This window comes from Notolepis coatsorum (genome assembly GCF_963971535.1).
Source record: "Notolepis coatsorum genome assembly, chromosome: 9".
NCBI lineage: Eukaryota > Metazoa > Chordata > Actinopteri > Aulopiformes > Paralepididae > Notolepis > Notolepis coatsorum.
The window spans coordinates 95,756,921-95,770,233 of NC_140173.1; the positions used below are offsets into that span (position 1 = coordinate 95,756,921).

The 13,313-nt window shown below is 41.0% G+C and overlaps 1 protein-coding gene across 4 annotated transcripts in view; it reads right to left on the reverse strand.

Moving 5' to 3' along the window:
- The window catches only part of nckap1 (NCK-associated protein 1), a 115,632-nt gene that overhangs the window by 74,121 nt on the left and 28,198 nt on the right, over window positions 1–13,313 (reverse strand). For 2 of the 4 annotated variants that reach the window (XM_084322266.1, XM_084322265.1), the window contains exon 2: window positions 2,002–2,019. The exons of the other annotated variants lie outside the window; for them this stretch is intronic. In XM_084322266.1, the coding sequence (XP_084178392.1) occupies window positions 2,002–2,019 (18 nt within the window). The remainder of the gene's footprint in view (window positions 1–2,001; window positions 2,020–13,313) is intronic. 4 annotated transcript variants of the gene reach the window in all.

Below are 13,313 nucleotides of genomic sequence, written 5' to 3' on the forward strand. Positions count from 1 at the left end.
GCTAGTTTACCATCTCTCACTAGAACTACGCTAACTTGCTAATTTATTGCATTAGAACAAAGTTAACTAACTAAGTGGATTTACTGCGTTAGAACTACACTAACTTAATAGCTGAACTATCTTAGTTTCTGAACTCACTTACTAGCTGAACTAATTTACTAAATTAATTAACATAGTAGCGGAAACTTGTTAGCTCCCAGTAGAAAGCATAATTACAGATCTAGTAAAAGTGTTAGTAGTGGCTAGTGCAACGAGCTAGCTGACTGGTAGTTTTCATGGGGATTAATAATGTGTGTCGTTAGTAGTGGCTAGTGCAACGAGCTAGCTGACTGGTAGTTTTCATGGGGATTAATAATGTGTGTCGTTAGTAGTGGCTAGTGCAACGAGCTAGCTGACTGGTAGTTTTCATGGGGATTAATAATGTGTGTCGTTAGTAGTGGCTAGTGCAACGAGCTAACTGACTAGGCAGAGTGAGAAGTGGAAGAAACAACGGATGGATGGAGGGATGGATGGATGAGTGCAGTGAATGGAGGGGTGGATCATGGGAATACGCTGAGAACCAGGGGTGTTAAAGGTAAGGGTGTGTGTGTGGGGGGGGGGGGGGGGGGGGTGCCAGAACAGACCTCTCTCTCCACTCTGAAAGCAACAAAGTAGCACTGGACGTCACACTCAACCACAAACTTAGTTATGCTAACTAGTACAAAATATTTAAAAACATTAAACATCATTACGTTTTTTCTATGTAGTGACCGTGCGGGTCCCAAGACACTACTTTGAGAACTAGTAGGTTACAACACAAATGTAATCATAAGATAAGACAAGATATTCCTTTATTGGCCCCCCTGGGGGAAACCTTTGGGGTGAGATGGTATAAGTTATCACTGACTGACTGCCAGTTTTGTATTGTATTGCTGTTTTGTCTGGTTTTTGGTATTGTATTATTGTCTTGCCTAGTTGTTAGTATTGTATTGTTGTCCAGTTGTTAGTATTGCATTGCTATCTTGTCTAGTTCTTAGTATCGTATTGTTGTCTAGTACTTAGTATTGTATTGTCTCCTCATCTAGTTCTTAGTATTGTATTGTCTAATTCTTAGTATTGTCTAGTTCTTATTACATTGTCTCCTCATCTAGTTCTTAGTATTGTATTGTCTAATTCTTAGTATTGTCTAGTTCTTAGTATTGTATTGTCCTGTTTTTAGTATTGTATTGTCTAGTTCTTAGTATTGTATTGTTTAGTACTTAGTATTGTATTGTCTCCTCATCTAGTTCTTAGTATTGTATCGTCTAGTAGTTCTTAGCATTGTAGTCTAGTACACTACTTAGTATTGTATTGCTATCTAGTTTGTAGTATACTTAGCATTGTATTGCTGTTTTAACTAGTTCTTAGCATTGCATTGTCTGGGTCTTAGTATTGTATTGTTGTCTTATCTCATTCTTAGTACTGCATTGCTGCCTTGACTAGTTCTTAGTACTGGTGTCTAGTTCTTAGCATTGTATTGCTGTCTCCTTTACTGGTTTCTACTGTTGTATCCATGTAAATCTCTCTGGCAGCCAGACATCGTCAGCTACATGATTAAACTGGAATGATATTCTTTGCTCTGTTGGCTGTCTGTTGGACTAATGTTGCATCTCAGATCTGCTGTGTCATTAGGAAACATGGCCCAGCTCAGCAGCAGCTGGTCTGGGGTCAGCTCACTGACAATACAACCAATTCAGGAAGTTGCATTTCTTTCAAATTCCAAACATGAAAAAACCTGTGGCATTAGAAGGTCATCATATGGAAGCTTTTAATAAATCTCCTGTGGGAGGGGCCTCTGTCTGCTCTCAATCCCGACTGGTCCAGACAAGCAGAGGGAGGAGCAACAACAACAACAACAACAAATACAACAACAACAGAGAGCAGAGTGGAGAGAGAGATCAGGACTGGCAGCCAGGAGGAGGAGGAGGAGAGTAGGAAGGGTGGAGAGGGTTTCATCAGTGGAAGGTGATAAACTTTGCAAACCTTCCAAACTTGTCCTTGCTGCATAGGAGAAGGGGAGGCATTGGAACGGAGAGAAGAAGAGACAGATCAACACAGAGTCGGCCAGCACACACACACACACACACACACACACACACACACTCACATCATCTGGTGTATTTTTCAAGCCGTCTGTGTATCTAGTACAACACAACATGGAGAACAACAGGCTGTTAACATGCTGGAATGTCATCAGGAATTATCACCAAGGTAACGATGATCAAATTATCATTATATTCTACAATCTACAGTCACTCAAAAAAGGAATTCAAACCCAAATTTGCATACACAGGTATCTCAAAATGTATTTTATATATATATATATATATATATATATATATATATATATATATATATATATATATATTACATATTTAATTAAATTTTTTAAACTAAAACCACAATGAAACCCTGGCATCTGCAGGCTTCAGCAGAAGCTGAATTGAATAGCAGATATTATCCTGATTGACTGTAGAGTGTAGAGTTATGTTATGTCATAACAGGATCGCTCAGCTCTATAGAGGCATTGCGCAGAATGTTTGTGTACTTGTCTCTCTTCCAACATGGCTGGTAACCATTGGTAACGGCATTCAAAAGAAAATGCCTGATTTCTGTGAAGGTAAAACATTGGAAAAGTACGATATCTCTGCAACTTGTTTACAAGATCCAGTAATTAGGCACAATTTGTATAAAAAAAAAGATATATTTCTCATAAATAAATACATAGCAACTGTTGTATTTTCCATTGCTGTATTAGACGCATATCAACAGAAATTAAACAAACTGGTGTCTTATCACTTGAAATGGAGTGTGAGCACGGGAAGTCGACTACACGATATATGCTTGGCGTTCACATGGTTAAAGCACTGAGAACACTGTTGCTAGGCAACTGCATAACTTGAAACCACTGAGGCTAACAATTGAGCTATCAAGCAAACGTGAAATGGAAATAATGACAAGAGGAAAGAAAGACGAGATTGTCGGGATAGATCTCTACAATTACAATAATTATTATATTATATAATAATTAGGGCTGTCAGTTTATCGTGTTAATTAGATTAATTAATTACACAGCAAATTATGGCGTTATGAAAATTAACTCAAAAATAATAAAAAAAAATTATTTACAGACTTTTTTTAATATGGTCCAATATGCATGTTCTTGGCATCTGATTCTAGGGACATCTATGGATCTCAGGGAATGTATTCTCAGTGTCAGAAATACTGTGTCTGTTACTAGGCTTGAGTAAATTGTAATGAACCAAATGAGAATATCAATTCAATTTTTTTTATTATCTTTATCTGTGAATAACACCATGCTAAAATTTACCAGACCTGAAAAATCTAAGCAAATGAATAAATGGAAGATGATTAAACAGAAGGTTTTGTGATTAATTCTGCCATCCAGACACATGCAATTTGAAATATGATTATAGAATATAGAATATCATAGAATAGTCCTCTCATCACCACAGCCATTAACCACTCCCTCCAAGCCGGCCATGTTCCACCTGCTCTAAAAACAGCCATCATTACACCCCTCCTGAAAAAACCCACCACCCTCGATCCGGAAGTTCTTTCTAACTACAGGCCCATCTCCAACCTGCCCTTTCTCTCAAAGGTGCTGGAAAAAGTAGTGGCCGCCCAACTTCACCAACCTCAAAACACAATAACCTATATGAGAAATTTCAGTCGGGGTTCCGCTCAGCCCACAGCACGAAAACAGCGCTGGTCAGGGTCACTAATGACCTTCTGATGGCTGCTGACGGTGGTTCCCCCTAGGGCTGGGCGATATAACGATAACGATAATTATCGCAATATATTTTAATAATCGATATCGGAAGAAAAAAATATCGGGAAAAAAAATATCGATATTTTTGTTTTCTTTTTCTACCCTGCAACAGGGCAGTTTTAAAACCAGAGACAGTGGACAGACTTGTCTTTCTTGCCTGCAACTTAAAGTAATGGCTTTGCTTGTCCAAATGACAATACTGACCAAATTGAGATTTATTTTTATTTTATTTTGTTTGCTTTCTAATTTAAAATACAGTTTGAAACAGTCTGTACACAGTAGGGTATGTGTGCTAGCAGAGCTAGCAGAGCTAGTCTCCAGTCATGAGTCACGGTGCACATGTGCAGTGGTTTGTCCACCAAAAAAGCACCAAAAGATAGAAAAGAAACTAGCAGAGCCAGAACTGTTCAACTCCCCTGGAGCCACAGCCAGCAGAGAAGCCGGTTTACTTTCGCTTTCAAACCAGCTGCAGCCTGAGAACTGTGAGGGGATGTAACACAAAATATGGCGGCAACGACAAAGATTGCTGCAAAATAAACATACATCTGTTGTTTATAAAAAAAAATTATTAAAAAATAAAAATTTCGATTTTATTTTATTTGTATCAAGTGATATGATATTGTTATCGATATCGTTATCGCGATATAATTTTTGGCCATATCGCCCAGCCCTAGTTCCCACTCCCTCCTCATCCTCCTGGACTTGTCAGCAGCCTTTGACACGGTCGACCACACCAATTTCCTAGAACTAAACAGCACCAAAACAGAAGCCATTTTAATCGGCACCCCACACCAAATCAAATCATCCCCAATAACCAGCATCACCTTTTCCAGCCAGAACCTCCCCCTCTCACCTGTAATAACTAACCTGGGCATAAAAATGGACCCCCACCTGACCTTTGACTCCCACATTAACCCTTTATCTGCCGGAGATTATTCTCATCTTAATCCCTTCTCTGCCAGTACTGTAAATCTATGGAGATGTTCCCCTTCTTTGCAGGGCTATAACTTTTTAAATTGTATTGCTAAATTGACATTACTATGGCCCATTCAACATCAAGTATCTATCGTTTAGGATGTAGCAACATTCTACTTTTTCATTCACACATTCATACTAAAATATGGTCTAAAGTATAAATATGTTTTTATCGTTTTCTGCAGCATTCCATAGAACGTGAGTTATAGCCATAAATACATATATTAGATCATCAAATGTAGTTTGATACCGATTGACGTCAGATTAAAAATTTCAATTGTACAAGGTCCTAAACGTCATGACTCATCATCTGCTGGTGCCCGGAGTGAGGGGGGGGGGGGTTATAAGTCCGTGGCCGACGTTAAATCATTTATGTAGTATGGGTGATGTATAGATCAGAGCAGTTGGTATGGATAATAATCAAACACGCTGAAACTCACAGCAGCTTCCTCGTAGCGATGGGGGATGCTAATGGAGCAAAAAGATCGTTATTATGGGATGTCGATCTAGTTGGTCCAGTTCCAGGTTGTATAATACTAATATACGTCCAATCATGTTGTTTTTATCGAGTTATGGCAACGGATCCATGTCCAGTGTGTCGAGATGGAGTCCCGCGAGCGATAGCGAGTGGCCGGACGAAATATGGGTGAGCACCACTTCCGGCCGCTCACTTCCGGTTTTGGCAACTCGCCGATCGGCCACCAGATGGCGGTCTTGAACCGTTGGAGAGTTGAGAGGAGATCTACAGCACCCGTCAAGTCTCCGTGGGTGAAATATGATTGCCATGACAGATTTTTGAAATATTGATCTCAAAGACGCTGTACAACGTCATTGGCAGATTACGCATGGCGAGGAATGACGTCTAAACACGTCATTGGCGATTAAAGGGTTAAGCACCTGTGCAAAACCTCATTCTTCCACCTTAGAAACATAGCAAGACTCCATCCCACACTCACCCTGCCAGATGCGGAAAAGCTCGTTCACGCCTTTGTCTCCTCAAGGCTTGACTACTGCAACGCACTGTTCATCGGGATAGCAAGAGCATCCAGAAGCTCCAACACATTCAGAACTGTGTCACCGCTCTAGACACTCAAACACGCTCCAACCCATACACAGGACACACCTTTGCACCATGGGTGACCGGGCCTTCTGCTCAGCTGCTCCTCGGCTGTGGAATGCCCTCCCCGACCATCTGAGAGCACCAAAGTCCCTTGAGGTTTTCAAAAAGGGGCCTAAAAACATTCATTTTTAACAAGGCATTTGCCTGAATTATTCTTTGACTTTATTCATTTTATTATTATAATATTATTTTTATGTTCTTCCATTTCATTGGTTGTTTTATTCATTTTAATTGTTTTTATTCATTTAACTTTTTTCATCTTTATCTCCTGTAGCACTTTGAGATTTTCACAAATATAAAGTGCGGTACAAATTGAATTTATTATTATTATTATCAGGCCTAAAATGGTTATGCGATTAAAATGCGATTAATTCGATTTAATTACAAATCCTGTAATTAATTAGAAAAATTTTTTTAATCGCCTGACAGCACTAATAATAATATATTATTATAATCACACCACATAATTAACTCTTTGCCCGCCGGCCAAACCCGAGAAAAGTCAGGTTTCGTCACCAACCGACTTTTCTCTGGGTTTGATCCTTTGATATTTTTCCTTTGATCCCCATTCTAAACACTCGCTCTGAGCTGCCTGGGTCTCCCTGGCACAGCTGCCTACGTTGGAATTGCAATCCCGAACTGAGTGAACTGGGGATATCAGTTGTCTTCCAGTACCGAGTTTACCTCCGGCTGCTTCTGCCTCGGAGTGGATCAGGACATAGCAATCAGGAGGAGATCTGCTGCTTCCGCCTCGGAGTGGATCAGGACATAGCAATCGGGAGGAGATCTGGTGCCTCAGACCTATTCTTTCCCATATGGTAGCCATGCCCAATATACACAAGTAATTGCAATCGCCATGGGACGACTGGGATTTATTCATTTTGGAGTAAGTTCTGACTGAGGTAAGGTGTATCTTAGGTAACCTGTTGGTATTTTTTTTACCTAAAACATGCTTCTGTACCGATCACAGTGTCGTATTTTACCGGACTCAAAAGATGCTTTTGGTAACGATCGCAGTTTCAAGTTAAAACGACCCCCCCCCCCCCCCCCCCCTTGATGATATTGTGAAGACACGTATGTATATGGTATATACCTTTGATTTGGAAGTACTTGGAGTTTCAGGCGAGCAACCAGAACGATTTGGGCATAATGCATATAACGCATTATTTTGGAAAGGGGCGATGTTTAGCATGGAATATGGCACAAACTACAGTATGTAGAAATTAACTGGTTAGTCAGTGTTGGACTATGAACAATGCCTGTAAAATTTGCCATATTATTGTCTCCATAGCTATAATACAGAACACACGATGGGTCCGCAAACATCGCTAAAATGGTCAATAATGCTGGTGCCATTGAGTAGAGATGGGAAAACAGTGTGGCGGTCATGGGCTCCACCATTATAATTTTTTTTTTACGTCATCACATCACAACTCTTGAACTCTGACCTATCAGAGGTGTGGACGTTTTCCTCTGAGGCCTCTGTTTACACCTCTTCCTCCCCCCTTTATCCTCCCCTTCCTCTCCCGCGTCTCTACAATTCGTAGCCGCATTTCTGCAGACCCCTCTCTGATTGGTTGAGGCCATTTCTGCAGACCCCTCTCTGATTGGCAGAGCGCGCGCATGCGCATGAGCCGCGACAAGCTCCTCTAGCCAGGAGTCGAAACTCCGTTAAGCTCCAGAGAGAGAGGCTGAAAACCCACAGTTGTTGCCCGACGGATGGGAGCCGAATCCCGGATCAGAGTTTTCTGATGAATAGCCCCAAAACATGGAGGTCGCGAACGCAATTTATACGCATGGAAGTATTGATTATGCCATAACGAATCATTAAAAAAATATACCGTTAACTAGGGCTGTCTTAAATGCTTCGAAGCTTCGAACGTTCGATTCGATGGCACAAGCTTCGAACATTAAAAAAAAATCGAAGTTTAAAAAAAAAAATAAAAAAAAAATCAATCAATCAATTTTTTTTTTTTTACTTCGATTTGTGTAGGTGTGTGTGTGTGTGTGTGTGTGTGTGTGTGTGTGTGTGTGTGTGTGTGTGTGTGTGTGTGTGTGTGTGTGTGTGAACTACCCATCCCAGTTAGGACAGCCGAATCCCGTCCAATCTTTCGCCGTCGACTAAAGACTCACTTCTTCAACCATTATCTGAAATGATAAAAAAAAAAAAAAAAAAAAATCTAACCGTGACTAACCTTACTGTCATGCACTTGTCCTAATAAACTAACCTACACTGTAACACGCAACACTTTGATGAACATTGTTACTCAGCTGATAGAGTTGTACCCTTCTTGCTGTCTTGTCGTACAGAACTTGTAAGTCGCTTTGGATAAAAGCGTCAGCTAAATGACTAAATGTAAGTGTGTGTGTGTGTGTGTGTGTGTGTGTGTGTGTGTGTGTGTGTGTGTGTGTGTGTGTAGGTGTGTGTGTGTGTGTGTGTCAGGGTTTCCGTTAGAAATTTTTTTTGCCGGTCTCCGTGACCTGCAAGATATCAATCTACCGGACAAATGAGATTAATTCCGGTCATAGTTTATTGAGCTTTAAAACAATTGATAGGCAGGCTATATAAAGAATGTCATCCTCAAGGCATGTAGATTTATTTATTTACTAGGCTACTTTTGCGTATACAGTCATTAATATATTCCAAATAAAATAAGTCCCTCGATACTCCGTGCTGCTGCTGACTTGAAATAAAATAGACCGCGTATGTGGGCAGTCGGTCTGACACTAAACAGCAGTCTGTTATAATCACATTTTTATGAGCTAACGAATTCCGTTATATTGGACATTTGTATTAATTATATCAAGCGAAGAACTGAGAAATTTTGCAGAGAGAGACGGCAACATTATCGTGGGTTTGCGTGATGTATATCTCCACCTCCCAACGACTTGGTGCTGGTCATAATGTCCGGTGAAAACAACTCCCTCCAAGCACAACTTGACCACCCGAACCGTACCAAAACAGGCCAAAATTAAATAGCCCATGCGACGAACGATTCATTACATTCGTTTCATCGTTGCTCCACCAAGCAGCCGGTCCAACAATGAAAGCTGTTATCAGCGCGAGCCGGCCGCAGTTAGTTTGCAAGAAGCATCCAGCTGCAGACCCGCAGAGCAGCTTTCCAGGTCTGGGGACCGCACTGTGCCAGCAAAGCTGGTGGGTTCTGTGGGTCTGCAGCTGCATGCCTTCCGCAAATCCAGCAGCAAGCTCTCGCTGAGCGAAGCAACGACAACAAACGCAATGATTGTTTCGTTCATCGCATAGGCCACCCAACTCCAGCCCATCCAAATACAATTCAAATAATCAAACTGTGCCCAGAGGGAACTATTTTCACCGGACACTATGACCGGAGAGATTAAATATGTCGGACTTCAACAGATTTTGCCGGTCAAATACCGGTAATTACCGGCTAACGGAAACGCTGGTGTGTGTGTGCGCGCACCTTGTAGAATTCCACACATAAGAAAGAAAGATACTGGGATGAATAAACAAAATAGGAAATAAAATGTAGAAATGCATGCAATACATAAATAAATATGAATCTCCATATATGAAATATAACATTTAGATAAGGTGCTACTGAGATGTTTTGGTGAGTTCTTTGTTTTTTTGTGGAAGTTGCCCTTCTTAAAAATGCATGAACATTCACTGATAATTGGTCTGTAGTAGAGTCTACAAGGTCTACATTGCCGGACCATGTAGAATCCGGACCTTGTAGACTGACATAATTCTGTGCATAGTTTAGTCTACACAGGCCATATTTCAAATAATCAAAATCTTACTTCATTCATCTTAAACATTCTTGATTTGGGGGATTGGTAGTTCCCATGAAATCTGAAGTTGTTCAAACGACAACAGCGATCCACCTTAAATTAAATCACACAGCCGAGTGAAACCTTGTTGGATGCGTCAGTCACGAAAGGGGCTACTTAATTAATTAATCCAACCCACTTTATTTATAGAGCACATTTAAAAACAACAACGTTTACGAAAGTGCTGTACAAGTCCCACAACATAAAAAAAAAAAAAAAAAAAAAAACATTTTTTTTTATTTTTTTTTCGAAGCTTCGAATTAAAATCGAAGCTCGGCCCCGATTGCCAAAAAAAAGCTTCGAAGGTCAGCCCTACCGTTAACTGGAATATGTTGTGTGTGCCTTTACACATATGTTGGACACAACATTTCCGTAGCAATTGACCACCAGACTCTCTTAAGGCATTAACTGGGTTAATTAATATAAATGTTATATTGTAACTGTCTAGTTACACATTGGTTCCGAAACATGTATGTTCCAGGCTGCAATTAAAACTTTGAATCTGAAAGAGCTCTGGTCAGCGAAGCTGGCGAGCGATTATTATTGGTTTTTAATGACAAACCAATTACATAATCCTATCCAACATATGTGTAAAGGCACACACAACATATTCCAGTTAACGGTATATTTTTTTAATGATTCGTTATGGCGTAATCAATACTTCCATGCGTATAAATTGCGTTCGCGATCTCCATGTTTTGGGGCTATTCATCAGAAAACTCGGATCCGGGATTCGGCTCCCATCCGTCGGGCAACAACTGTGGGTTTTCAGCCTCTCTCTCTGGAGCTTAACGGAGTTTCGACTCCTGGAGCTTGTCGCGGCTCATGCGCATGCGCGCTCTCGGCCAATCAGAGAGGGGTCTGCAGAAATGGCCTCAACCAATCAGAGAGGGGTCTGCAAAAATGCGGCTACGAATTGTAGAGACGCTCCTCTCCCCTCACCCTAATGTTTGTTTCACCCCCCCCCCCCCCCCCACAACCCCCACCCCCTTTTCACAGAAAGCAAGTATTTGTATTTGATTAGCAAGCATTAACACATTGTGCGCCAAGAATGGCGTAAATCGTTATTGCCCGCCATGCGTTGAACGCCAACAACGGCGTATCACGTGTTTGGGATCAATATTTAATTTTTTCGCCATGACATTCATAATTCATCCAGCCTCCCTCCGGATCGCAGCCGGATCCTGTTCTGATATTGCAACGCCGCAATATGGATGGTCGGGCGAGTTACACTCACGCCAAACCGGAAGTGGCGATCGGTGCATCGAGGAAATTCCTCCGCCAGAGATATATTGTGGCGTGGATCAATATACACACTCGAGTGCATTTGGATCGCTTTCGAAACGATCAAGGAATTATAAACGACCCCCGCCCCCCTCCCCTTTCCTTCACGCATGATGAAGCATAATGTATACCGATCATATACATTTGAATTTTTTAATATAGCGTGTATAGGAAAGAAACGCCAATCGATAATCTATCATATGCTTCAGGGCCTATAACTAGCGTTTTTGGAATTACAGCTGAAAAGCTTAAAAACACTTATATTCTCGACAGTATTAAACACATTGAGTGCCACGGACGCGTTTTTGTCGTTAGTTCATGCCGACCTTTGAGTGCCCCCGACGCTATATAGCGTTTGTTTGTCTTTTTTTTTTATTGGCGATTTGAATTATTTTTATTATTTTTTTTAATCTTTTTCCCCCTCCTTTTTCATCAGATTTTTCTCCCGTCCCAATGTTAGTCGTTATGCCATTCCCAATCCCCTTCCTGGTCGCTGCGCACTTACCCCCCAGAGTCAGTCTGGGAGAGTGGAGACTATCACGTGCTTCCTCCGACACACATCTAGCCAATCAACCACTTCTTTTCACCTGGCAGCGCGGACTCTCACTGAGAGGGTGTAACGTGTGGAAGGATCACACTACCCCCCTTAGATCCTATCCGCGCTGAGCAGGCGCCCCGACCTGAACTGTAGGAGTCGCTGTTTACAACGACCCGGACCCACCCCGCCAGCTGCCAATTGTATTAGTGTGAACGGCCAGCCAAGCTGGTGACAACGCCGGGAGCTGGATTCGAACAGGCGAATCCAGCGTCTCCGGCGTTGGTGATGAACGCAATCTCCGCTACACCACCTGACCACCACGCCACCTGACCGCCGCTGAATTCATATTTCAACAATCGAGCCTCGGGTTAGTGCTGCAGAGTCTCTCTGAGCTCAATTGGGAAGATACCGCCCCCTATTGTCTCTCCCTGTGTAATTGCACCCCATTACTTTACACTGACGAAGGGGGGGTGGCCAGTTTCCTCATTTTACTTTTCCCTCAAGCCAACTGAAGAATCCATTGTGCTCGCCGGCCCGGAAAACGCGTGGATTATGTATTTACAGTACCCAACACTGTAATCAAAAAGCATGATTGGAATAATCTTTTTGGATAACATCTGATCTCAGTGTGCATATTACAAGCAAAACGTGTAATAGCTCCTAATTGGAAAAATTTTGATGGACCAAGAATTGGTATGTGGATTAAAGAAATGGCTTCAAATATGTCAATGGAAAAGATGGTGTATATTGTTAGACGTAAACAAAACATTTTGATAATGCCTGGGGACCGTTTGTGTACTTCTTAAAGCATAATACGAATGTTGGGAACTTGCTTCAACAAGAACAGGATTAGGGGGAGTAGTAGTACTATGGGACAACTCTTATTATTGCGTAAAAACGACAAGAAACACCCTTTACTTAATGTGTAAAACATTTTGGTTGTATTATTATTTATTTATGTTTATTTTTTTATTTTTTATTATTTAAATCTGTATCCTTCCTATGTGAACTGAATTATTATTTTGTGTGGGGTGGGGTGGGGTTAGGGGAGGGAGAACGGGGTGAAAATGTTTGCTGAATACTGCTCTGCTGATATACATGTTGTAATTTGCAAACTAAAACCCAATAAATATATTGTTAAAAAAAAAAGTCAGAGTATCTGGCTAAAAATACACTTGAAAAAAAAACATCTGATCTCAAGTAAGGAATTTATTTTACCAGTCTTAGGATAATCAGAGCTATTTTCACCTATATATCAGCGTTTGCCCTATTCGTGTGTGTGTGTGTGTGTGTGGCTGTGATCGCTGATGAGGAAATGAGAATCGATTTTTCAGCCCGCGTCTATAGCGTGCATAAGTATACATATACTATCGATAATCTAGCGTTTATTTGAAAACTATTCATAAATAGGCCGAAAAATTACAGCGTGTTTGTGTATTCCAGAATATTCCAGTAAATGCCTTTTATCACGGAATCTATATATTTTCCTGAAAAACGAGGGCTTTTCAAAATGCTATAAAACGGAAATTAACCGATTAAAAAACAATCTGTTTCGACAATGTTGACTGCAAACAAGTCATTGATAAGCGACAGGCAGATTAGACACATAGCCATAAGTTAAGACAGAGATTATGAGTTCACAACGCTATCATTGAAGTGGGTGGTGGCATTTAACCATGCTTTACCATGTTAATGGCCGGCACTGAAAGTGTTAACACAACAATGTATGAATGAAAAAATATAACGTTCCCACATCCGGAACGATAGATACC